General features: G+C 39.7%; 1 protein-coding gene across 1 annotated transcript in view; it reads left to right on the top strand.

The window, feature by feature from the left end:
* The window catches only part of YARS (tyrosyl-tRNA synthetase), a gene marked incomplete at its 3' end in the record, with an annotated part of 44,318 nt that extends 17,414 nt beyond the window's left edge, over window positions 1–26,904 (top strand). Inside the window, exons 2-12 of the mRNA XM_006886568.1 lie at window positions 5,337–5,483; window positions 5,602–5,777; window positions 9,344–9,473; window positions 11,007–11,087; window positions 15,356–15,448; window positions 19,041–19,176; window positions 19,954–20,039; window positions 23,720–23,861; window positions 25,043–25,140; window positions 26,125–26,318; window positions 26,816–26,904. Coding sequence (XP_006886630.1) covers window positions 5,337–5,483; window positions 5,602–5,777; window positions 9,344–9,473; window positions 11,007–11,087; window positions 15,356–15,448; window positions 19,041–19,176; window positions 19,954–20,039; window positions 23,720–23,861; window positions 25,043–25,140; window positions 26,125–26,318; window positions 26,816–26,904 — 1,372 coding nt within the window. The remainder of the gene's footprint in view (window positions 1–5,336; window positions 5,484–5,601; window positions 5,778–9,343; window positions 9,474–11,006; window positions 11,088–15,355; window positions 15,449–19,040; window positions 19,177–19,953; window positions 20,040–23,719; window positions 23,862–25,042; window positions 25,141–26,124; window positions 26,319–26,815) is intronic.
* Window positions 26,905–26,910: the final 6 nt, after the last annotated feature.

Genomic DNA, 26,910 nt, shown 5'->3' with positions numbered 1-26,910 from the left:
TTCAGCAAGCAGGATTGTGTCATCTGCATAATGCAGATTGTTGATGAGTCTACCTCCAATCCCGATGTCACACTTCTCCTCAGAGAGCCCAGCCTCCTGGATGATCTGTTCTGCATATAGATTGAAAAGATAGGGAAATATGGCACATTATACTAGTTTATTTACAATGAAATGTGCAAGGAGCTAGAGTCAGAAAATCAAAAGGGCTGATCTCGCTCAGCATTTCTCAATCTCAAGGAACTGAAGAACAAATTCAAGCCTCGAGTTGCAATACTTAAGAATACTTTGGGAAGATTATTAAATGATCCAGGAAGCATTAAAAGAAGGTGGGAAGAGTATACAGAGTCATTGTACCAAAAGGAATTGGTGGACACAGAAGAATTTCATAAAACAACATATGAACAAGAGCCTGTGGTGATGAAGGAGGAAGTTCAAGCTGCTTTGAAAGAATTGACAAAACACAAGGCCCCAGGAATTTATGTCATACTGATTGACATATTTCAGCAAACAAATGCTGCTCCGGACATGCTCACCAAGTTGTGCCAAGAAATCTGAAGGACAACCACCTGGCCACCTGACTGGAAGAGATTTATATTTGTTCCCATTCCAAAGAAAGGTGATCTGACAGAGTGTGGAAATTATAGAAAAATATCATTGGTATCACATGCAAGCAAGATTCTGCTGAAGATTTTCCCAAAACGACTGGAACAGCACATCAACAGAGAACTGCCTGAAATGCAGGCTGGTTTTAGAAGAGGCCGTGGTACTAGGAATATTATAGCTAATGTCAGTAGAGAGTACCAGAGGAATGTCTGTCTGTGTTTTATTGACTATGAAAAGGATTTGACTGTGTGGTTCACAACCAACTGTGACTGACTCTGAGAAGATTGGGAATCCCAGAACACTTACTGTGCTTATGCAAAACTTATACTTGGACCAGGAGGCACTCGTCAGAACAGAGCAAGGAAACACTGCATGGTTCAAAATTGGGAAGGGTGTGTGTCAAGGTTGTGTCCTATCACCATACCTTTTCAATCTATATGCAGAACATATTATCCGGGAGGCTGGGCTCTCTGAGGAGAAGTGTGACATCAGGATTGGAGGTAGACTCATCAACAATCTGCATTATGCAGATGACACAATCCTGCTTGCTGAAACTGAGGAGGACCTGAAGTGCTTGCTGCAGAAGATCAAGGTCTGCAGCCTTCAATATGGATTGAAGTTCAACGTCAAGAAAACAGATTTTTCACCACTGGGCCAATTGGCAGCATTATGATGGATGGTGAAGAGACTGAGATTGTTAACAGCTTCAGTTTGTTTAGCTCTACAATCAACACTATTGCACTGGGAAAGCCAGTTGTCAGAGACCTCTCCAAGGTACTGAGGAGCAACGATGTCAGTCTGGAGACTAAGGTGAGCCTGATCCAGGGCATGGTCTTTGCCATTACTTGCTATGCTTCAGAGAGCTGGACAGTGACTAGGGATGATAGAAGGAGAGTTGATGCCTTTGAGCTTTGGTGCTGGAGAGGAGTACTGAATATACCATGGACTGCTAGGAGAACAAACAAGTTCGTCCTGGAGAGGGTGAAGCTGGGCTGCTCCTTGGAGACAAGGATTCTGAACCTTCGTCTGACATAATTTGGACATGTTGCATGGTGGGATTAGACCTTGGATAGGGACTAATGTTTGGAAGGGTGGAAGGACAGCACAGGAGAGGAAGACCCTCGATGAGATGAATTGATTCAGTCACTGGGGTAATGGGGATAGGTGTGTTGGAGACAGTGAGATTGGCAAGGGATAGAGCAGGGTTTAGGGTTGTTGTAGGTAGGGTCACTATGAATGGCACATAACAATGGTTTATTTATAAAATTTGAATCAATTGTATTTGAACTTTGTAAATAAACTAGTATAATAATTATTGTAGAATGAGTATTAGTATCCAGATGCCTTTTTAAATTTTTCAGTTCTTATCTCAGTAGTCTTTACCTTTGTTTTGGCTTCTTTTCATTCCAGTGCAAGTTCCAAGGTCTCATCTGAGATCCATTTTGGTCTTCTTTTTTTTTTTTTTTTTAAATTCCTTTTTTATTTTCTTTTCTTTCTTCATGGATGAAGTCCTTGATGCCATTCCACAATTTGTCTGGTCTTCAGTCATTAATAATCAGTGTGTCAAATCTGTTCTTAAGATACGTTTTAAATTCACTTGCGGTGCACTCAGGGTCATTTTGGTTTTGTTGACTTGTTTTAATGTTCTTCAACTTCAGTTTGAACTTGAATATGAGTAGTTAATCGTCTTTTTCGTAGTAGCCCCTGGCCCAGTTTTTACTACTGATAATTGTGAGTTCACCAAGGAAGGACAAAACCCACTTCGGACCAAAGACAGTCTATTGAGAAATTGCCAGTCTGGCTCAAAAGTAAAGGCCAGCAGCTACTTAGAGTGCAATTTCATATTGTCTTACAAAGAAATTGAGAGTTAAGATGTTTACAGCTGCTTGGTACAAGATAAGGGAACAGGTCAGAGGTTGTGGATCATTATTCCTGGGAAAGGGAGGTGGAATAGTTTTGCAGCCCTAACAAACAGTTGCAGATCCTGCTTTGTTCATTTCTGTGGCTTTTCTGGGAAAAGGGAAGGAGAGCAGCTCCATGGCCCTAACAGTGATGAACTCTTCAAAAGCCTTTTTCCACTGATGTCATCAATCCTCATGTATGTCATTCCCCATCAGGTGAAGTCCAGGTATATAATCACCATTAATTTTTTTTCTTTTTTGAAGTATTTGCAATGACTAAATTATTCATTGTACAAAAATCTGTCATTCAATCTCCAGCTTCTTTTCTGTCCAAGACCTTATTTTCTAACTTCCAAATCTTATTTCTAACTTTTCCATTCCAGCCATCAGTTATTGCTAAGACATCATAATTACATGTTAGATCCATTTTAGACAGCAAAAGTTGGTAGAAATTCTCAGTGTCTTCATATTTGACTTTCATGGTTGGTGCATGTATTTGAGTTATGGTTGTATTGAATAGGACATCCTTGTGTGCATATAGATAATATCCAATCACAATATGTGCTTCGGGGTATATATTGAAATATTCTTTTTTGCGGATGAATGCCACACTGTTCCTCTTACATTTGTTATTTATGGCATAGTATGTAATATGATTGTCTTGATTCAGAATGGCCATTAACAGTCCATTTCAGCTCACTTGAGGGAAGCCCACTATCAGATTTAATAATAGTAGACCAAATGCTGTATCGGAAATGAGGGAAGCTTAATACAAGCTGAAGGTCACCTTATGGCACTGGGACGTTCCCTAGGAGTCAACATTGTTCTTAGTTTGTGTCAAATAAATCCCTCCCTCTTGAGATTAGCATAAAGAGGAACTTGGCCTTATCTGTAAAAGACTTCACCATTATCCTTTGTTTTGTACTTCCTTGTGATTTTACTTTGTTTACCTTCCTTATGATTCTAAATAAATCTCAGAGAAGCATGGCTTGAGGCCTTCAGTCATGGGAACTGTTGGCCCCCTGTTTTTCACACTCTCTGCTCTATATCATTCCTGGTAGTCTGTCTCATTATTAATAATTATAAAATTATTTCATTCTCTGGGACCCTCGGTCTGCAACACTCACTAATGCCTGGGATGTCAGTTTTTTGTATTTAATTTTGTTTTTCCAACGTCCAGTTTTCCTTTATTCATACTTTGTACATTCTATGTTCCAGTTATTTATTGGATGTTTGCAGCTGTTTCTTTTCATTTTGAGTCCATCTCAAATACTTTGGGCATGTTTGCAGGAGGGGAAAGTCCTTGGAGTGCTTGGAAAGGTAGAGAGGTTCAGAATAAAAGAGGAAGACCCTCGATAAGATGGATTGACACAGTGACTGTAGCAATGGGATCAGCTGTATTGGAGATGGACAAGTTGGCTGAGGATAGCGTGAGATTCAGAGCTGTTGTTCATAGGGTTACTGAGTCATAATTAACTCAATGGTACATAAGAACAACAACAATTAAGTAAAAGCTTTACTCCATCTGTGTCATTAAGGTAGATATTATGTTGAGAAGGGAGCTCTTCTCCAGTTGAATTTTGAGTGCCTTCCAACCTGAGGGGCTCATCTTCTGACACTGTATCCAAGAATGGTCTTCCATTATCCATAGAGGGACCCTGCTGGTATTTTAAATACTGCTGTCATAGTTTCTAGCTTCACAGCAGGAAGCAGGCCACTACAGTACAGCAAACTGACAGACAAGTGGCCTATATTTTAGAGGGACATCATTTAGTCCATCACACTAGCTTTTCAGTAGTAATTCAAGCAACAGAAAGGGATTGCTTGGAATGCAGAGAAGAGCAGAGCCTAGAATTTCAGAACACCCACTGCTGTCCAGGCAATTCCAACTCACAGCAACCTTCTATTGGGTTTATTATTTAAAGGAGAAGTGTGCCTCATCTTACTGGAGTGGAGGAGTTGATGGATTTGGACTGTCCGTTTATTGGGTTACCAGCCCAGCATGTCTACAGTACACCACTAGAGTGCTAAGGGTTGCTAGTAATTAATGATTATGTAGAAGAAACACAGCTGCAAAGAAGTTTGAGCTCTAGCAGGCAAAAAGGAAGAGATTGAAGTAGACCAAAAGAGAGAGGATTTCAAGGAGTAAGTGAGGACTCAAGAATGTTCCTCAGGTTGAGAGGAGAATAGGAAAAGAGTGGATAGATAATGAACACTGCTTTGGAATAGATAAAGGGAGAAACTGTCTGAAAAGGAATATGTGATTAGGCATTATATGTATGGCAACAGTCTGAAGCAAGAGGGACATTGTAAAGTGAACTGGGGAGGGCGGGAAATGTGCAACAATGAGTGAATGAAAATCCAACCTTTTTGTAAACTTTCTTTAGAATCACAGTTAAAAAAGAACGTTCATCAAATTTAGCAAAGTGGAGAGTCATCTGTGATTTTAGCAAGAATGTTGTGATGCATATATAGAATTTGAATTGGAATAGACAGTGGAGAAATCGAGACCAGAAGAGACAATTATTTGAAGACATTTGCTTTAAAGAAGAGTGAGGTAGAGGTAGCTAAAGGGGCAGATGTGGTTAGGCACTCAACCCCCTCTCTTGGAATTCTTATCATTCAACTAGAGGGGTACTGGCAGCAGCACTATTTTTTATTGACTCTCACTCAAGATTGAGAATGTGGCTGAACCTCTTTGCTGGCCCTGAGCCAAGACCCCTAGTGATAGAGGCTTTTGTTTTCGTCAAAGGGTAAAGATGCTGGAATCATCACCAACACTGAGCAAGGTGGGGTACCAACATTAAACCAGTTCTTCTGCTTCCACAACAGGAGGTTCTGGGAGAGGAGAAGCTGAAGGAGATCCTGAAGGAGCGGGAACTTAAGATTTACTGGGGAACAGCAACTACAGGCAAGCCACATGTTGCTTACTTCGTGCCCATGTCTAAGATTGCAGACTTTCTGAAGGCAGGTTGTGAGGTAAGAATTAATGCAATAAGCCAAGTGTCCTTTTGAGAATTGCCAAAAGAAAGGTTTAGCAAAGGCTAGAGGGTGAGCTATACTCAGAAAAATTTACATTTTGGTAATCCCTTTACAGGTAACAATTCTATTTGCGGACCTTCATGCTTATCTAGATAACATGAAAGCCCCATGGGAACTTCTAGAACTCCGAACCAGCTACTATGAAAATGTGATCAAAGCAATGCTAGAGAGCATTGGTGTGCCCTTGGAAAGGCTCAAATTCATCAAAGGCACTGACTACCAGCTTAGCAAGTAAGTGCTTGACCACCCACTCTCTTTGTGGCTATAATACATTTAGCTAATTACAGGCCTCTGGAGTCCAGGCACTCTTACATTAAAAACTTTATACTCTTAGTCTTTTAAAATCATCCATCAAAAATGTACTTATAAATGCTTAGGAACTGTCTTCTTATTTGCTGGAGATACAGATCTAACCATAACAGAGGCCTTGGCAGGGGAGCTCTGGTGGCCTAGTGGTAAGGAGCTGCAACTACAATCCCAGAGGCGCACGGTTCAAATCCACCAGATGCTCTGCCAGGGAAGGAGGGACAATCTCCTCCTGTACCAGTCAGATCTGATTTGACGGTACACTCACACAAAAATAATAAAATTGAGAGAAAAAAACCAAAGTCCTTGGCTTTGTAGAGCTTACAATGTAAGGGAGAATGATGGTGAACAAAGCAGCTTCCCTTCTCCTTTTACTCTGAGCAAGTTAGTGTTAAACATATTTCCCACTTTCCTTAGTAAGAATTTAAGAATTTTCTTTGTTTTGTCAATTCATATTTATAGTATTACTGCAGATAAAAATTTATCTTTTTTATATATAACAATATATGTAAATTTACCCTTTTTTTTTTTTTAACTTACCTTTTCCTAAGTACTTCTGCCTGGTAGTTTCCACATTCAAAAATTTTTTAAACCTCTCAATAGCCTTTCTAACTATACCATGTACCACTAGTAGGTACATTTAAGCTCTCTGAAAAACTTTTTTTGAAGTAACTTGTTTCACAGGTAAGAAAATAAAATGAGATTTGAGTCCAATTTTCCAGCTCACCAGTAAATTTCTCTTTTTTTAACTTTACCTAATGTCATTTTCTTTATTACTCCCTGAACGTTGGTTTTAAATAAAGCATAGAAGCATCTTTATCCAAGCAGATGTTTGGATCTATAGCCTTAGTAGAGTGCTTAAGATTTCATTCATTTTTACATTTAATCTATAAATGTTTATAGAGCCTTTATAGTCTAAGTAAGGAGACAGTGATTAAAGTAGTGCTCAACTGCTAACCCAGAGTTCAGCAGTTCAAATCCACCAGCCAGGCCATTAGAGAGGGGTGTGCTAAAAATCTTATACTTTCATTAGATGTATAGCTTTGGGAACCCTATGGGACAATTCTTCTCTGTCCTATGGGGTCACTGAGTCAGAACTGACTCAATGGCTCTAGGTTTGTTTTAGGTTTTGGTTTATTTGCTGAGCACTGGGCTTGGTTCTGAGTATGCAAAATTAAAACAAAAATCTTTATCCCTACAGTCTAGTAAACGAATAGAGGTGGTAAACAAATAAACAGTGATATATTTAATGTTTCCAGGGTTTAAAGGTGCTACAAAGAAAAATAAAGCAAAACAGGTTGGTAAAGGTAATAAAACAAGTCACAAACTGAGAGATTTTTTTATAGCATATGTCACTGAAAAAGGGCTGTGGTCTAGTATTATATTTTTTAAAAATACAGAATTAATAAAAAAATAATTCAAAAACTACTGAGAAAAGGAGAGAATAGTTACATAATTGAAGTATGTAATCAATAAATGTCACTAAATGGTATGTGTAGAAACTATTAACACAAACATGACAAACAGTATTCTCACACCTCCAATAGGATTAGTATAAAGAGACCTTAAGGTGCACTACCTAAGCACTTGGCTGCTAACCAGAAATCAGTGATTCAGCTCTATTAACTGTCCCACAGCAGAAAAGATGGGGCACTCTGTTTCCGTGTAGGTTAGTCTTAGAAACCCTTTTGGTCAATTCTACTCTGTCCCACTCATAAAGTGCCTTTGGGTTGGCAGTGGTGGTTTGGTGTATTTTTCCCCCCTCTCCTCTGAGAATGACTATTCTCAGGGGAGAAAAAAAGACTTAATTCACAAAAGCAGAGATTCAAATATCTTCTTGTCCCTCGGGGAGCTCTGGTGGCTTAGTGGTAAGGAATTGTTCTGCCAACATAAAGATAGGCTGTTCAAATCCACCAGCTGTGAAAACCCCCTGGAAGGTTCAGCTATGTGTTGCTTCTGATTTGATGGTACACAACAACTTGTCCTTCAGTATTTATTACAGCATTATTCACAACAAACAAAGGGTAAAAGTAAGCAAACAGATGAATGGATAAGCAAAATGTGGCATATACATACATATATACATACATTGAAGTATTACTTTTCCATGAAGTGCAGGTAGATGCTTCAACTGGATGAATCTAGAAAATATGCTGAGTAAAATAAGTAAGACACAAAAGGACATATATTTTATGATAACAAAACAAAAATTGTATGATCACGTTGATATGAAATATCTAGACTAGGCAAATACATAAAGACCCATGTTTATTAGTGGTTACCAAGATCTGCCAGCATAATGCGTAGAGCGTTTTGCTGCTAACCCAAAAGCTGCCTGTCTTTGGCAGTTTGGATCCACCAGCAACTCTGCAGGGTAGCCAATCTCCCATGTGATTTACAACCTTGGAAACCCAGTGAAGGTCAGCTGTGAATCAGTTCCAACTCCAGTACAAAGAGTTTATTTGAGGGATGTTTGGGAGGAGCGAAAGAACAGTGGTGATAGTACAACAACATGGTGAATGTAATCAGTGACACTGAACTGTAACAAATAAAAGCAATTAAAGTGACAAATGTTATCTTTATCTTGGAACAGTACAAACATTTTAATGTAAAATAATGCATATATCAATAATAATAAACAGTTTATCTGCTGAGAAAAAGTAATAAGTCAATCCAAGAGAAAAAGACTAAAATGGGCATTTTATAGAAGAAGAAAAGCTTCTTGGTTATTATTTGAGAAAATTCAGGTTAAAATTACAATGAGGAATTCCATGCTCACAACACTGGCAAAAATTAAAATAATTGCAATCTTAGTAATAAAAGTTGAAAGAAACTATTTTGGAAAATAGCTCAGCGTTATCCAAATATATATATATCACACATAAATAGCAGGGTACACACACATTAGAGGTACAGACCTAAAACAGGAAAGGAAAGTTCAGAATAATGGTTACTACAAAGGAAGAGAGGGTGGGGGATAAAATTGTAAGGGTTACTCCCATACTTAAAAGTAAGCACTAGGAACTTTTCTTTAAACTAAGTAATGGATATGTTGTTCTTAATTTTGTTTATTATTCCTTATATGTACTTAATCTTAAAAACAAAAATGGGCAATAGTGTCAGAAATTCTGACAGTCATTTAATTGGCATTCCAGAAAAAAAGAGTAATAAGGAAAATGGCAGTGAAGCTATATTTGAAAATACATTAGTCTTTTTTTCCCCCCAGTAATGACTAGAAAGATGAAATAAACCCATCCTTTTAAAGGAAAAACATGAAAGTAAATCTTATTTTGAATGAGAGCATGGATCTCTCATATTTCAAAAGTCACTATGCAGTGTTCCCATTGAAAGCTTTAGAATTAGGGAATACCATTGAGCACAGGGTAGGGAAATGGTTCTCCACATTGCCATTTTTACCAGCCAAGCACAATATTGGGAAACTGAAGTCTGAACCCAGTTCTGCAGCTATTTCATCTTCTTTTCCTCCTCAGAGAGTACACACTAGATGTGTACAGACTCTCCTCTGTGGTCACACAGCACGATGCCAAGAAAGCTGGAGCAGAGGTGGTAAAACAGGTGGAGCATCCTTTGCTGAGTGGGCTGCTGTACCCTGGACTGCAGGTACTTAGGGAGGGAGGAGCCCAGCTTACCTGATCTACTCCGTTTCTAGCAGCTGGACACAAATCTCCCTCTCAGCTCCACATGAACTGATTGATGCACACTTCCTGTTCTGTCACTGTGCCATTAGGTCTGCACCTTCCTGTCTGTCTGTCTCTCTCTCATCATCTTGCCAGCTCCCCCCCCCCATTCCCTGAGATACTCTTGTTCTTGAAGACATCACTCACATCATACATCTTCTTGTGTTAATCATAATATGTTACTTAAAGAAAATAAATTTCAGGCATAATTTTAATTTCCTTTAAATAAAACAAACATCGTATTTCCTGTGTTTGTGTTTGTAAAAACAAGGAGAAAGATGGAAAAAAAAAATACAAACCATGCCATTAACACTTGTTACCTGAGGGAGGTGAGATGAAAATGTGAATAGACTTTTTTTAATCTCTATAGTGTTTGATATATTACAGCTAGCATGGATTACCTAAATGTTAAGGATACCATATTGCACAGCACATATATAGTGAGTGCTTCATCACAGGAAATTCTTTTTCACTGTGCTGTTATAGCTTTTTTTTCTTTCTGGCTGACCTTTCTTTTCTCGTTCCTCTCTGTCCTTTTTCCATGTGGCAGTCCAGTCAGGCCCTCTTAGAAATCTTTTTTAAAATCTAATTCATTCTTCCCACTGTCCTGTTTCATCATCATCTCTCACCAGTACAGCAACCTACCCTGTTTCCCCTTAAAACTGGCCAGGAAAAAGCTGGTAACACTAGCATGATGTGCGTCCATGATTCCTTACTAATTAATTTCCTTACTCAATATTTCTCACAGTCTTTTAAGATTGTGCATTTGCAGACTAAATCACTTCTAGTGCTCCTAAAGGCTTAACATGTCTGGGTATTCTTATATTCTGTTTCTTCCGTGTAATGAAAACACTTCATATGTGTTTTTCATAGCACCACTCAAGCCTCACACTGATTCTAAGAAGCTATGCCCATCACCTGGCTGACCAGAGATAATAATTTCTACTTTTGTCTTAGCATTTTCCCTCATATAAACATCTAAACTTATTCCATCACACTCTGTATTCAAATGATCTGTTTTTACATCTCTCTCATCACCTGGATAATTGGGCTTCTAGAGTCGGGAGTCTGGCTCTGATTCATCTGCATCCACAGGACTGGCACTGGTTTACTAGTCTTGCTTTTTCTCTCAACTCTTACAGCACTTAGTTCTGTGTGCCACTTATCTGACATTTGTCACAGACTTCTTCGTTGGAGTCCCTTTCATATAACTGGTTAGCTTCTTCCTCCCTCCTTTCCCCACTAGGTTGGGAGCTTCCTTAAGACAAAAGTTATGCTCCCTTCACAGGTCCCTCAGCACTCAGCAAATTATTATACTAAACTCTTGGTGCCTCAGACTGAATGCTGTATATTTACTTTCTATCTTCACCTTCTGAAACCTCTAATAATTGTCAAAATTTTCTGAAGAAATACAGTAATTTATGTTTCCTGGGTTCCTCCTTGCCCCTCTCCGCAGGCCTTGGATGAAGAATATTTAAAAGTAGATGCTCAGTTTGGAGGTGTTGACCAGAGAAAGATTTTCACCTTTGCAGAGAAGGTAAGTGACTTCTTTCCTGTCTTATGTCATTTATGCCTCAAACTTCTACAGTTAACTGAACTATGATGTGCCAGTCCGACCAATTGTAACTACCTACTTTGTGTGGTCGGTATTTACTCTCCTTGTTTTGTAGATAAGAAAATTGAAGCTAAAAGGAATAAGAAAGTTTCCCAGGCACTAATTTATTGGCTGAGCAGGAACTGATACAAAGATAGTCCTGGCTACATAGGCCATGAAGTTCCTAACAACCACATGTCAGCCATTGGGAAGTTGCTCCAGCATGTGCTGTTGCACCAGGATGTGCTGGGTTTGCTTCTGTTGCCAAGAAGCACTTCCAGTCACAACTACTGTTTTTTGTTCATAACATTGCTCTGTATTGCACTAGATTTTAGGGAAACGTGTCATCTCTGAGGTGTGGTTTAACACTTGAGAAAGTAAGCACAAATTGGTCTTAGTTCTTTTCAGGGAAAGCATTAGAATAAGTTTAAAAAGAGCTATTGAGAAGTACTTGGTACTTGGCGCAAGTATAAGGGAGTATACTGCTATTGCAAATGTAAATTCCTGGAAGGTGAATATTGATTGGTTTTGTTAGGTGCTATAAATAGAGCAAAAGTGATGAGGGAATTGCCGGGTATGACTTCTGCTAACTCCAAAAGAGGGAACTACCCCCATCAACAGCACCAACAATACAGAACCAATTCCCATGAGGTCAGACATGTCTCCTACTCACCTGCACCTATTTTCTACTAATTCCAACAACAGTCCTACTGTTCTGCTGGGTCCAAAATCCTTGCAGTAGCTACACAAACCTCACAGAAACATACCCATGATCATAGAGTTGATTAGGAAAATGAACAGGTTACAATGCAGGTTGGCAATAGGATACAATTTCTCACTCAGAATTTCTAACTTCTGAAATGTGCTTATAAAACCTTTAACCTTTAAACTTTAGGCCAGGATTACAAAGTTCTTGTAGTTCTGCCAATTGAGGCATTTCTATACCCTTCATGCTGTCCCTGCATCCCCCCAAGTCCTCCAAAAAGTTTGGTGAAAGGCTCCTAGCTTTGGTCTCATGGGGCAACAGCAGTCCCAGGTCAGCTCTGTCTCAGTCTCCAGTTCTTTGTGCAGCTGTTGCTCTCTTGTTGGTCTGGCTAGCACAAGAATATCTGGCCCCAAAGGACACGTTCTACATTATCTGCTGTTTCTTCCTTCCTAGTAGTAAGATTCCCAAGTTTCTGGTGCTAAACCTGCTCAATTTAAACTTGATGGAATGGCAAAAGTAGCCAATCCCCTGCTAGGGAGACTGGCACATTCTCTTTGCATGTTCTTAGCCAAGTGGCAAAGTCAAGGCCCAGGAAAATGATTTTGAGCAGTAGACCCATTACATCACAGGTGCCTCTGAGTTGGTTCTGACTAATGTTTCAGCCCATCATTGTGTCACCCTGTGAATCCATTTCATTCAAGGCGTTCCTCCTTTTCACTGACCCTTTACTGCTTTCTTCTGTATTGGTTTTCTAAGGTAATTGCACATTTCATTGTAATACTTTCTTAATCTCCTCTTGAAATCTTCTGTTCAGCTCATCATTTGTTTGATTTACTTTCCATTACTCTTCATTCAAGAGCAAACTTCAGGGTCCTCTGCCATCCATTTTGGGCATTTCCGTCTTGTTTTGCTGATGATCTTTTGCTTTCTTTATATATCATGTCTTTGAAGTCATATCACATCTCATCTGGTCTTAAGTCATAATTGTTCAGTGTTTCAGATCTATTGTTAATGGTCTCTAAATTTAGATGCGATATATTGAAGGTTGGTTTTGTGGTGGGTGTTTTTTGGTTTTTTTTTTCTTTTGAACTTGTTTCCATTTTCTTACGCTTTAGCTTAAATTTGCATATGAGCAATTGATAGTCTGTTCTGCAGTTGATCTCTGCTGTTAACTCTGATTGATGATACTGAGTTCACCCTCACTTCTTTCCACTGATTTAGTCTGTTTGGTTCCTATGTTGGAATCAAACTTCTTACAAATGGCAAAGTCAACAGGATGGCACAGGATAAGAGGTCAATGTTCTGATTTATCATTCATAGGCTTACTTTGAGTTGTAGTCTCAACGACACACAATAATAACAATAATTATTGAAACACCTTGATTGCATGTTTGATCAGTTTCAAATTCCAGAAGAGATTAATCTACTCACACAGAGATGATTAGCATCACACAGCATTTTAAGCAGATATTGAAACACTTGTAGTAGTAACAGGGGGGAACAGTTATTCATGGGTCACCCACATTGTTCAAGAGCCAACTGTGTTCGAGTTTTTTAAGTTAGTTTTCATGTATACATACTCCTATTTATCCTTTCTGCTATTCAATATTACTTTTTTATAGTTTTGTGCTTCCATCTGGGACCATTTTCTTTTAGTCTGTACACCCTTCCTTAGTATTTTTGTTTGTATTGTAGATCTTTAGGTAATAAAGTATCTTAGCTTTATTTTCTCTAAAAATATTTTTGTTTTACCTATGTTAAGAATAAAATTCTAGTTTTGCAATTCATTTTCCCATAAGTAGCGCTTTAACTGGGCATTCCATTTCCTATTGGCTTCCATAGTTTCTACTGAAAAGTTACCTTAAAGTGTGATTATTTCCCCTTGTCAAGATAATATGTAGTTTCCCTCATATTTATCTTGTATGTGTTTTCCTGAGCTTCTTGAATCTTTTAAGTTGATTTTTTTCAAATTCAGAAAGGTCTTAAATACTGCTTTTTTTTTTCTTATCCTTTTACTCTCCTGGTTAGACCTTTTGATCATTTCCCACATGTGTTTTTTTTTATTTTGTTCTATTGTTTTCCTACCTTTATTCCCTTTCTGCTTTAGTTTGGATATTTTCTATTGTCTTCAAGTTCACTCACTTATCCCGCTTTCTGTTAACCCCAAACAATAGTGTACCAATTGAGAAATTTTATTTTATTGTTTATAAATGTCATTTTTTTAAAAGTTCTCCATCTTTTATTCATTTTGTCCATGTTTTCTTCTTTTTTTTAAATATTTCATGCTGTGAGCTAGGTTTTTTTAATTTTTTTTTATTATTATTTTATTATTGTGTGTGTGTGTGTGTGTGTGTGTGTGTGTGTGTGTGTGTACCATCAAATCAGATCTGACTGGTACAGGAGGAGAGTGTCCCTCCTTTCCTGGCAGAGCATCTGGTGGATTTGAACCTTGTACCTCTGGGATTGCAGTGCAGCTTCTTGCCACTAGGCCACCAGAGCTCCCCAGTTTTCTTCTATTTTTAACATACCAATTAATAGTTTGACATTTCTGGCTACTTACTCTATTCTATGCATTGTCTTGGGATGTTTGTACTGATCAAGTTTTCTCCTGAAAACTTTTCTGCTTCTATTTCTACTATTTTATTGTGACACAGGCATTGTATATATGTTGTTGAGTCTGTGGACTATTATTATATTCTTTTCTAGTCTGATAAATTTTGTCCTGGAAGTACTTAATTTTCTGACTGGTCACCCCATTCTTGTCAGTTTGGTTTATGGCTTTGTTGGAACAGGCCTGTTTCAGTTTTGTCCTTATTCCTAGATATGGTTCTTATTCCTGATATGTGCCCTTTTTGGGGTTTCAAATTGAAATTACACGATGTTTAGACCTCTGTACTTTAATTGTATCCAAACTTCAACCTCTCTTCCCAATATTGTAAAGTCTCTAAAAATCTTTGCTCGGGTTCCTAGTCCCCACAGTCTGTCCATGAGGAATGCATAGTTTATGAGTCAACCCCAAGAGGAATTTTAACGTTTTGGTTTTGGTGGTTGGTTTGTTTTTTGTGTGAAGTTCCCTTCTCTGTGTAGTAAGATTGTTGCTCTCTGCTTGGTCTCTTTTTGCCAGAACCTGGCATGGAAAAAATGCCTTCAGAAAGAAAACCAGGGAAAATATGGGATCACCTTTCCTTCCCTACTCAAGATTTATAGGCATACATTCACTGCTGTCCAATGCCTGCAAATGATTACTTACATATCCATCTCTCATAGTGGGAGAATTAATTCAGTAGTTTAACAATATAATATTAATAGAAAACCGTATGATTTTAACAGGAAAAACATCTGTTTACATTATGAAGTTTCTGGAGCAAGCGTGGGGGAACATATTTGATAGAAAAAAATAGGAAGAGGATAAACTATTAAGTTGATGACCAAGTTGGATGAGATCAGAGCACTGAGAAGGTATTCTAATAATTGCTTCTGTTTGTTTCTTTTTTTGACTGTCCAGTATCTACCTGCACTAGGCTACTCAAAACGGGTCCATCTGATGAATCCTATGGTCCCAGGATTAACTGGCAGCAAAATGAGCTCTTCAGAAGAGGTAGGTTTTCAACTCTGACTTCAAGTTTAGAAATAATGAGCAAGAGACAAGGAGATTGAGAGCTCCTTAGAAAAGTGAGTTAACTGGCTGTTGTATATTGTTGAGTTGGAACTGACTTACAGCTGACCCTTCAGCAAGTTTCCAGAAGCAGTGAATCACACAGGACAAGATTGCCTATCCTTCTCATGCAGAACAGCTGATGTATTTGAATTTTGTGCCTTGTTTAAATTAATTCAGTTGGTTCTTGAAGATTGAAAGACCCAATTCTAATAGAAACCAATTTTAATTAAAACCAGTTTTAACAGATTTTATTGATGAAAAACAAAGTAACTTCTTCACTCACAAAACTGTGATAATTCACAAAGCCTAGTAATGAGAAGGCCACGGTTGTGTAAGAGTAAATTGGACTCAGTCCTCAGAGATTCTGATACACTACTTCTGGCATAGAATTCAGGAATCTCTATTTATTTCATAGTCTCCTACTCAACCCTTTGCCGTGGAATCTGAACCAATTCATAGATGACCCTCCAGCAAGTATCCAAGTCTGTATATCACATGGGAGGAGATTAACAATCTTTCTTCCAAGGAGAAGCCAGTGGATTTGAACTACCAGAGATGCCTTGCCTTTAGGTTAGCCGTGTAATTCCCTGTGGATTAGTGATTCTAATTTAAGTCGTATTTCAACATTGATCTCTTTATTCTGGCATCTCAATCTTTGAGCATAGATTGAGAAATAACATGCTGATGTATTTTTATCACTGTGTTTAAGGAAATACACTCATTCTTTTCTCACAAGCTCCATGTGTTCTATATTCTTTTGACAAAATATTTTATCATTCATGCTACTTTGGTGACATATGTCATATCTTAAATCATGGGAATCAGTCCTAGCAGTAGTCCTCAAATGATTGCATCAGAATCCCTTGACAAATTTTTCCTTAAAATACAAACACCTGGTCCAACTCCAAGAAATTTTAATTCATTGAATTTAGGTGGAGCCTTGTAATGTATATATTTTAAAAGCATTCCAAGTGATTCATACAAGTCACATGATGTGGACTATAATTTAGGAACCACTGAATTCAAATGAGCATAACTCACTTCATTCCAAAATAAACAAAACCTATTACTCTAAAAAAGGAAAAATGGCTATATATATAAATAAAACGCCTGGTATTGTTGGAAATATGTATTCTCATACATTGCCAATGGCGATATAATTATCATTTATATATCCCTTTCAGAAAATAACTTGGGACCTAGCAGTTTTAGGTAGGTTAAGGAAATAATCCCAGAGAATATAAAAGGCTTTTGCAAAGATGCACAATATAGCATTATTTATAATTTGTAAAATTCAGAACAGTCTTAACAATTTTCAAGTTCATTGTACTGCCTCTAAAAAATGGCAGTATAATACCACATAAAGATTATAACTATCCATGTTCCTCTACTCTTCATAGATAGGGCTTTCAAAGGCTTGTTATTTAAGAACTAGATGGCCAATCCTGCTTCCTACTCTATTTTAGTCTGTGAGTTCTAAAAAAATCTGTCTACTGTGGGTGACCTTTGTGGAATTTGACACACTGGTGGTATAGCTTTCAGCATCACAGCAACCCACAAGTTACTTCAGTACAACAAACTGACAATTTAGTGTTGTAACTCTAATAACAAATTAGGCATCACACCAGGCCCTCAGGCCCAACCAACTGTTAATATTCATGGTACCAGCAGTGAAAAAATCAGGAGACATATTGCACTGGAAAAGTTTGTAGTCAAGAACCTCACAAAAAAAAATTAATTTATAAAAGAAAAAAAAGAACCTCACCAAATTGAGTAGCAGTGAAGTCAGATTGATGACTAAGGTACATCTGATTCAGGCCATCATCTTCCTAATCACTACCTATGCATCTGAAAGCTGGACAGTGAATGATAGAAGAATTGATGCCTTTTAGCTGTGGTGTTGTAGAAGAGCACGAAACATTCCATGGACTGCCAAAAGAACAGATATGTCTTGGAGAAAGTACAGCCAGAGTGCTCCTTGGAGGCCAAAATGACAAAGCTTCACCTCACATATATCAGGCATTTTTCTAGGAAAAACTATTCCTTGTGGAAAGACATCATGCTTAGAAAGGCAGAGAATAGACAAAGTAGAGGAAGACCTTTAGTCAGGTGGTTGACAGTGACTGCCCCAATGTGTTTAGTGTGTCAGAAAGTGTGAAGATGGCACATGATAGGACAGGGTTCAGATCTGTTGTTCATCTGGTACGCTATGGGTTGTACTGACTCGATGGCACATAACAACAAAGATTTATAAATGAAAATTAGATAGCCACTCAGAAGTACTTACTGTCTCCAGTGAAACAGTAAAGAGGAAACATTACTAATTTGTTAACAATTCTGTATGCTGTTATAAAAGGAGCAAATATAATATGGACAATGTGGAGTCTGAGTTCTTTAATCTCCACAAAGGAGAACCAGCCTTATCAATAACATCATATCAAAATAAAAGCCACAAGGTCAGACATGGCCCTTAAGTCTGCACCCACTTCTACTAATCACTAGCTCTCAAATTGATTGCAAAAGTTGTGGGAAACAAGTTTAAGGGTTTGAGGAAAGGCCAGGGATATCACACAGTGAAAGTCCAAGTTCAGTCCATCTACACAAATGCAGAAAGCCTTTAGTTTCCTCAATTGTTCGTCTCAGCAGTCCCAACTCAGCTCTTCAGTAATCAAGAAGCAAAAACTTTTAACTCTGACTGACTGGGAGAAGGTTGTCCATCCTCAGCCCAAAGAACAACTGGTGGATTTGAACAGCTAACCTTTGAGCTAACCGTTCAACTTATAACACACCATGCCATCAGAGCTCCTTTGGCTTACTATCTGTACATGTTTGTGTGCAGTAAATCACACAGGAGACTGCTCATCCTTCCGAAGAGCAGTTGGTGGATTCAAACTGCCTGCTTTTGGGTTGGCAGCCCAACTCCTTACCACTGTGCCACCAGAGCTCCCTCAGCTTACTTTAGTGCAAGAAAAAGCTTAAACTTTTTTCAGTGATTTAAAGGTCACACACAAAAAATCAAGTTGATTATTAAAAATTTGTTGCCAGTAGGGAGCTCTGGTGGCCTAGTGGTAAGAAGCTGCACTGCAATCCCAAAAGCACTTGGTTCAAATCCACCAGCTGCTCAGTGGGAAACGGATGAGTGGTCACCTCCAATGGGATTTACTACTTCTGAACACTTTCTGACTTGCTAACACACAACCAAAGGGTTTGGCTCATTTGTTTCAAATTGATGGCAAATTTATGTAACATTTTTTTAAAAATTGTTGGGGAGCTCTGGTATCCTAGTGGCAAGAAGCTGTACTGTAATCCTGAAGACTCGTGGTTCAAATCCACCAGACGTTCTGCTGGAGAAGGAGGGGCAGACAATCTCCTCTGTACCAGTCGGATTTGATTCCAGGGTACACACACACAAAAGGCAGAATTGATCCATAAATCAAGTTTTGTAACTTTGTAACTTGCCTGTACATGCAATGATGAGCATATTTCTCATTTTCAACCACAAAAAAAATCCTTTTCTTTCTGTGGCTTTTAGGAGTCCAAGATTGATCTCCTTGATCGAAAAGAAGATGTGAAGAAAAAACTGAAAAAGGCCTTCTGTGAGCCAGGGAATGTGGAGAACAATGGAGTTCTGTCTTTCATTAAGCATGTCCTCTTTCCCCTCAAATCTGGTAAGACATTCTCTGTTTATGTCTTAAAACAAGCTAGACTAACAAGACAAGCTCTGTGATGTTATTTGTGATTTATTCTGGACTCGGGAGCCCTGATGATTTAGCAGCAAGGAATTATGCTTCCAACTCAAAGGCATGTAGTTCAAATCTACCAGCTTCTCTGCAAGAAGAAAAAGGGGCATTCTCCTCCCATGTAATTTAGTGCCTCTGAAAACCAGCAGGAGGGGCAGCTATGAGTTGGTCCTGACTCAAGGATATCTAACAGCAACATTACAAACTCCAGGAACCTGCTTCCCCAACTCTGTACTCTGTTATCTCATTTGTTAATGTATAATATAAAAAGGTTGAGATGTCATTTACTGTTCATTGGTTTGTTCCTAAGCTAGGTTTTATGGAGGGTGTGTGCTATTTGAGCTTACTGTTAGATAGAGACAATTTCGGCTCAACGGTGCCCCCATGTGATGGAGTGCTCCATAGGCTTATCATGGTCATAATCTTTACAGAAACAGACTGCCAGGTCTTTCTCCCACAGAGCTATTAGGTGGGTTCAGAACCTTTTTTTCTGTTAGCTGTTGAGGACTTAATTTTTGTATTGGGGCTCATTCCATGCCAACTGGGTATACAACATGGCCACACATCCAGTTTAAGGAAATAAAATGTCAAATAATAAAATTCTAACTCTAGGGCAAAAACTCCAAATACTCATCCAATTGGGGTAGGAGTGCTGACTGTGCCACTATCATTGAGTTTATTGGCACAGATTTCTTTTTCTTGCAGAATTTGTGATACTTCGAGATGATAAATGGGGTGGAAACAAAACCTACACTGTTTACTTGGACCTGGAGAAGGACTTTGCTGATGAGGTAAAAACCAGACAAGGACTGATCCCCAGATAACTCAGTTCTAGTTACATATACTTTGCCTTAATAGTCTCTGGGGCTGTCGGTTTTGCTAATGACTCAGATGATAAGCTAATGGCTAATAGTATACCGGTCATTCTCCAAAGGACTTGACAAGCCGAAATGAAAGACCAAAGCACTTCAGGGATAGATACAAAATCAGAGCCCCAAATAAGACACAACTATTGAAGGCTATAATAAAACTTGATTTCAACCCATTATGACTCTGTGTGTTGCAGGAAAGAATTGCTACACAGGGCTTTTTTGGTTTTTTTTTTTTCTGGTCATATAACCTTTATGGAAGCAGATCTCAAGATCTTTCTTCCTTGGTGCCTCTGGGTGGATTTGAATCACCAGGATTTAGCTCCATTGAGTGCAAACCATTTATGCCACCCAGAAACTTAAAATGACATAATAGAGGAGACACTATTATGTGAACAAACAATATACAAAATACCTAATTAATAATAATAGTGTATATGGGGAATCTTGCTATGCATCTGAGCGCTGGACAATGAATAAGGATAATAGAAGAAGAGTTGATGCCCACGGTGTTGGCTTAGAAGTTGACTTTTCAAATCATTACGTTAGCCCCCTCTGTTCTAGTCTCACAAATTAGTAACAACTGGAGGATGAAACTAAGCAAGCACTCTCTTATATTGAAGGTGTGTGAGAAACACCAGCATTGCAGCGGCAGCAAGACTTATTTAAGCATTCAGTGGCATCCAGCCTGGCCTATTGCTCGCCAGCTTCTGTAAAAAACCAGCCTGAATACCAGCAGTCACTTGAGTCATTCCCTGACTGGTCTGAGTCACTGCAGGACCTTCTACAAATCTTTTCATTGAATCCAAAAGACCATAAAGGAATTGAGAAACTGAGCCTCAGATAAGCTGTTAATATCAGATATTATGGATTTATATAACTGAATGAGCATTTACAATTACATTGACCTGAGGCTTCTGATTAATAGTGTGCTATTAATCTTAGTGCATAGCATAATAAAAACAATGCCTTTGAACTGTGGTGTTGGAGAAGAGTACTTAATATCCCCTGGACTGCGCTAGAAGAATAAATAAGTGTTGGAGAAAGTACAGGCAAAGATGATAAAGCTTCATCTCTCATACTTTGGTCATGTTGCTAGGAGAGGCTATTCCTTGAAGAAGTACATCATGCTTGGAAAGATAGTCAGTGAAACAGGAAGACCCTCAACCAGATGGATTGACACAGTGACAACAGCAGTTGGTTTGGGTATGTCAGAAATTGTGAGGACGACACAGGATAGGACAGGGTTCAGATTCGTTGTTCATAGGGTTGCTATGAGTCGTACTCGACAGCACCTAACAACATGAGGAGTCTTGGACTCTGAATTCACATTGTGTAAGCAGTGAGATGGTGCTGTCAGAAATGTTCATGAAGTCTTGAGTTAAGTCTGGAACCAGAGAGATGATAGGCTATTTTGTTCACCATTATTCTGAATGCATTTGGGATTGTACATCTGGCCCTAGATTTGAATTTTATTCTTACCACTGAACTGATAGGCAACATCATGATGGATGGAGAAGAGATTGAAACTGTCAACAACTTCATCTTGCTTGGATCCACAATTAACATCCTTAGTACCAGCAGTCAGAGAGACACATTGCACTGGAAAATTTGCAGAATTAGGGACTTCGCCGCATTATTGAGGACTAATAATGTCAGTTTGAGGACTAAGAGGTGTCTGATTCAGCCATAATCTTTCCATTCACTTGCTAAGCCTCTGAGAGCTGGATAGTGAATAAAGATGACAAAAGAATTGATGCCTTTAAGTTGTGTTGGAGAAGAGCACTGAACAGCCCATTGGATGGCCAGAAGAACAGATACATCTTGGAGAGGGTGCAGCTGGAGTGCTCTTTGGAAGCAAAAATGATGAGGCTTCGCTTCACATACTTTGAGCATGTTGCTAGGAGGGGCTATGACATGATTCTAGGAATGGTGGAGAGTCGACAAAGGAGAGGAACACCCTCAACCAGGCGGATTGATGTGACTGCCACAATGGGTCTTGTGTGTCAGGAAGTGTGAGGATGACATAGGATAGAATAGAGTTCAGATCTTTTGTTCATAAGGTCGCTATGCGTCATAGTTGACTCAACAGCATCTAACAACAGCAACATTGACAGAGGAAAGAGACATGCCATAAGAGAGAACAGACTCAAAACCAGGTTATAGAAGGCACAGTTGAAAGTACTGGTGACTTTTTTCCTGGGAAGCAAGTCATCCTTAATTCTGTGAAGAATTCTCACGGAAGAGGTGTGAAGTTTCTTCTTGTGGCTCCAGAAGGCTAAATCAGCACTATGGGTGAGAGCCATAGAGAAGCTTGACTAGATTCAGCATTAAGAAAGACTTGGTAGTGACCTCACTTACTGGACAGTGGACAATGCTGGTACCTCACTTGACCTTACATTTCCCCATCACAAGAAGGTATTCTACTGGATGATAGAAGTCGTGCGATAAGAGAACTTGAGCATCAAATGAAGGGGAAACTAAATGAAGGCCTTTAAGATGCATACTTTTGATATGTCACCATCATTCTTTTGAATTCTATCTATAGTCTGAAGGAGGCCATAGAACTCATACTCTGATGCTTCACTCCATAAACAGCCTTTTATAGGAATAATGAGAAGGAATAGATGAAATGCTTCTGAAGAAAGGATTGGAGCAGTGCTATTCAGTAGCACTGTCTGTGATAGTGGAGATGATCTGTACTGCCTGATACAGTAGCCAATGACCACTTAAAACTTGTGCATTTACAATGGAGCTAGTGCAAGAACTAAAGTTTCATTAATTTACACTTAAATATAACCACATGAGGCTAGTGGCTACCATATTAGACAGTAGAGGTCTGATGCTTTTGCACTGTTAAAAATTAAATAGCTTGACGAAATGAAGAAAGAGCATCAGAAATAGTTGCATTACAATTACTCAAACTTGGGTGATAGCCCCATATCTAGAATGCAGGGTCAGATTTGGGATTCTAGATGACATAAATGGTTTGCCCTCAACTTCTGACTCTTCTTGAGTTGCCAGTGTGAACATCTCTCTCTGCCTGTAAATAGTTGATTTGTGCCATTACTCTAAGCATTAGTGTAAATAATAGTTGATTTGTGCCATTACTCTAAGCATTCACTAATGGAGGCACTAAAAGAATTAAGTTAATGAATATATTCATCCTCTGAAAATGAAGTAAACATAAGCCTTTGGGTCAAATTGATTGTGACCCACAGCAACCCCATGTGCTAGAGTAGAACTGCTCCAGCAGATTTTCTTGGCTGTAATTTTTTATGGAAATGATCGCTAGACTGTTCTTCTGTGGCACCACTGAATGGATTTGAACTTCCAACCTTTAGGTTAGCAGCCTGTCATAAACTGCTTCTTTGCCAGAGACCTGTTCAGCCTCTCAGAACTCTCAAATTAGTGTAGAATTGAGAATCAAAATACATAAGTAAAATTTTGTTTAACCTATCTCCCCCTCCCTGTTCTGTCTACCTTATGAGGATCAGATAAGGCTGCTGGAAAAACACTATATGAACACTATTCTTAGTAGATATGATATCCTGGGTCCTTTTTACATCCTTCATCTCACTAGCTCTTACACATTTCCTTAGGTGGTCCACCCAGGAGACCTGAAGAATTCTGTCGAAGTTGCCTTGAACAAGTTGCTGGATCCCATCCGGGAAAAGTTTAATACCCCTGCTCTGAAAAAACTTTCCAGTGCTGCCTACCCTGATCCCTCAAAGCAGAGGCAGAGTAAGGCCTGGGAAAGGGTGGGTCAGGGAAGGGGTGACACCATCAGGACAAAGGGCCTGTCTTGGGTCTTGGGGAAAATACCTTAAACTGTGGACTTAAGAACCCTGGGGGTCTGAAGCGCAGGAATTCTATGCCTCTTTGACTCCTGGAATGCAGTTAGTCATCTTGGTTTTGGCTTGGTCAATACCATGAAATGATTACATCCTGTTATACTAACACTGTTGAGAGATGCTGGCATGAAGCAGGTATTCATTTTTTCCCCCTCTCCTTTTTATGATTTGGGTGAAAGTTTACAGAGAAACTTAGTTTTCCCTTTAGCAATTTATTCTACTTTTGTATTTTCTGCCATTCACTCAGTTTAACAGCACTCTTCCCACTTCCTCCCTCAGTTTCCTCTTTCATTCATCCTTCTTTCCTGGCTTTCTTATTGGAAATATGTTGTCCTTTTAGTCCCATATGGTTGGTTTTTCTGAGGAATATGTTTCTCTTTGGTGTTACTCTTCATTTTATAGGCTTGTTTATTGTTTGGCTGTAAGTTGATCTCCTGCAATGGGTTCAGTACCAAGTTTGAAGAGTAGAGGCCGGGGCTTAGATTATTTAGTCTGTGTTCAGGAAATGTGCCTCTTCCTTGAAGAGGAGATCTGGTTGAGTTAGACCATAAGGTTAATAGTCCCTTGCACAGCTACTGAGGCAGAGTCTACACAAATGACTCAGGAAAGCTCATGTCTAGATTTATCCCACTTCCATTCCATGTGCTTTGAATGGCTTTTCATTCCTATCCCCTTGTCCATGATGCTGCTTTGAATGGCTCTTCATTCCTATCCCCTTGTCCATGATGCTGAAATACTAACATTATTGACCTTATGTGATCCTCCCGGAAGGGACTCAATAAATATATGGTGAATGCATAAATAGAAATGCTTAAAAGGCTGCAAAGCTATGCCTCCCCTCCCTGCTTCCCAGCATTCCCTGCCCAACACCTAGGGGAGAGACTTGGGAGAAAATCTGACATGTCACTTCTGAAGCTTGCTGACCCTGTTTTAGAGAAGGTACAACTCAATGGCTAGATTTTTGGAAGTACTGCATTAATCCTGCTTTAGTGCAGTGTCCTCATTTCCTGGACCAGCAGTCTGATTAGGGAAGGAAGAGTCCTGACCCCTTGGGGTTCTTTTCATTCCTAGAGCCAGTTACCAAAGGCCCTGCCAAGAATTCTGAACCAGAAGAGGTCATCCCATCCCGGCTGGATATCCGTGTGGGGAAAATCATCAGTGTGGAGAAGGTACTTATTTTTCATCACATCCCGCGGTGCAGCCCTAGGGGTCAGGTTTATCTCTTTCCATCTGGAGGAAAATCGGCCTGGAGATGGGAAGTAACATCCCTGAGGTCATATTGCAAGTCAGAAGGCAGGTGTCTAATTCCAGGTTTCAGATTCTCTCTAGCGATTGGTGCCCCTGGACCTTTTGCAGCCAAACAGGCAGGAACTCGGAGTGGGGTGCACTTAGTCAGAGCACTTGTTTATCCATTAAATCTAGCCTGGTGGACCTCACCTAGTCCCGACCAGCTTGCCTGGACTCGCCTCAGGCCTTATCTTGCTTTGATCAGCCACTTTGGTCTGTCCCCTCCACCCTCCCAGAAATGGAGGGAGGACTTCCTTCTTCCCAGAGACAGAAGGTTATGTAACCAGGGGCCTGGGACCATTATTCTGGGCTTTTTTCTCCCCCATCGTGCCTTTTCTTTTCACTATATATACTCAACTACCAGTTGTCCTCCTCCTACCTTCCAATCCACCTAGGACCCATCTGGTGCAGCACATGGGCATGATGGAAGCCACCCACACAGACTAGGCCGTTTATTCTCCATTAAAGATCTTTCCTCCTTCTTACACAGCAATTAAACCCACTGCCGTCGAGCCCATCTTGACTCACAGCAATGCTATAGGACAGAGAAGACATGCACCATCAGATTCCCCAGGCTATAATCTTTATGGAAGCAGCCTGAGTGCTGGTGGATTTGAACTGATGACCTTTTGTTTAGCCAGTGTGTGCTTTAACCATGGTGTCACCAGGGCTCTGGCCTCTTGGTTAAGATTAGGGGGAAAGACCCATTACCCTGTGCCCTCTGAGACATACGAAGAGCTTGAGAAAGCCTCTCCAGGAGGGCTCCGTAGTAAATCAAGTGTTGCTTTCTGACATCCATGGGTTGACCAGGATTTGTGATTCATTCTATCCTGATAATATGTGGACCTGACACATTTTTATGGCAGCACCCAGATGCAGATAGCCTGTATGTGGAGAAGATTGATGTCGGGGAAGGTGAACCACGGACTGTGGTGAGCGGCCTGGTGCAATTTGTACCCAAGGAGGAACTGCAGGACAGGCTGGTGGTGGTGCTGTGCAATCTGAAACCCCAGAAGATGAGAGGACTTGAGTCCCAGGGCATGCTTCTGTGTGCTTCTATGTGAGTAAGGATGTGGGCGGGGTGCACAGGGCCTAGGGAGGAGAAGAAAGGGAATTGGCCTGAGCAGGTGGAAGCCATGAGAACAATGTCCTCTTCTTTAACAAACAGCAAAAGATAGGAGTTACTGTAATATAAATGAAACCACTGGCCTCAGGTAATTTTATTAAAGCATTTTGAGGGCTCAAATCAGTGTGTATGTGGCCAGGTCTTAGAAGAGGTGGAGCCAGAATTCAAATCTAGTTCTGATTGGCTACAAAATTCTTTTTCTGTTTGCCCCACTTCCTCACCCATTAGTTGCCATCTTTCGGGATTTCCATATGTCCTGGTTAACCGCCCCTGGTAATTTTCGGGGATGAAGACCCCCTGAGGCTCTGCCACTGATGATGCTCCGGCTCTCACCAGGCTCCCTTGTGTACAGGCCCAGATTGCCTTCATCACCACAGCAGCTGGAGACAGTCCATAACTTCACTTTTTTCTTGCTTTGCGTGTCTTCCCAGAGAAGGAGTAAGCCGAAAGGTTGAACCTCTGGACCCTCCCCCAGGCTCTGCTCCTGGAGAGCGAGTGTTTGTGAAGGGCTATGAGAAGGGCCAAC

The sequence above is a fragment of the Elephantulus edwardii genome, unplaced genomic scaffold (assembly GCF_000299155.1).
Source record: "Elephantulus edwardii isolate Elephantulus edwardi_28Jun2011 unplaced genomic scaffold, EleEdw1.0 scaffold00049, whole genome shotgun sequence".
NCBI lineage: Eukaryota > Metazoa > Chordata > Mammalia > Macroscelidea > Macroscelididae > Elephantulus > Elephantulus edwardii.
The sequence above is the reverse complement of the archived record's forward strand: the minus strand, read 5'-3'. Positions and strand labels throughout refer to the sequence as shown.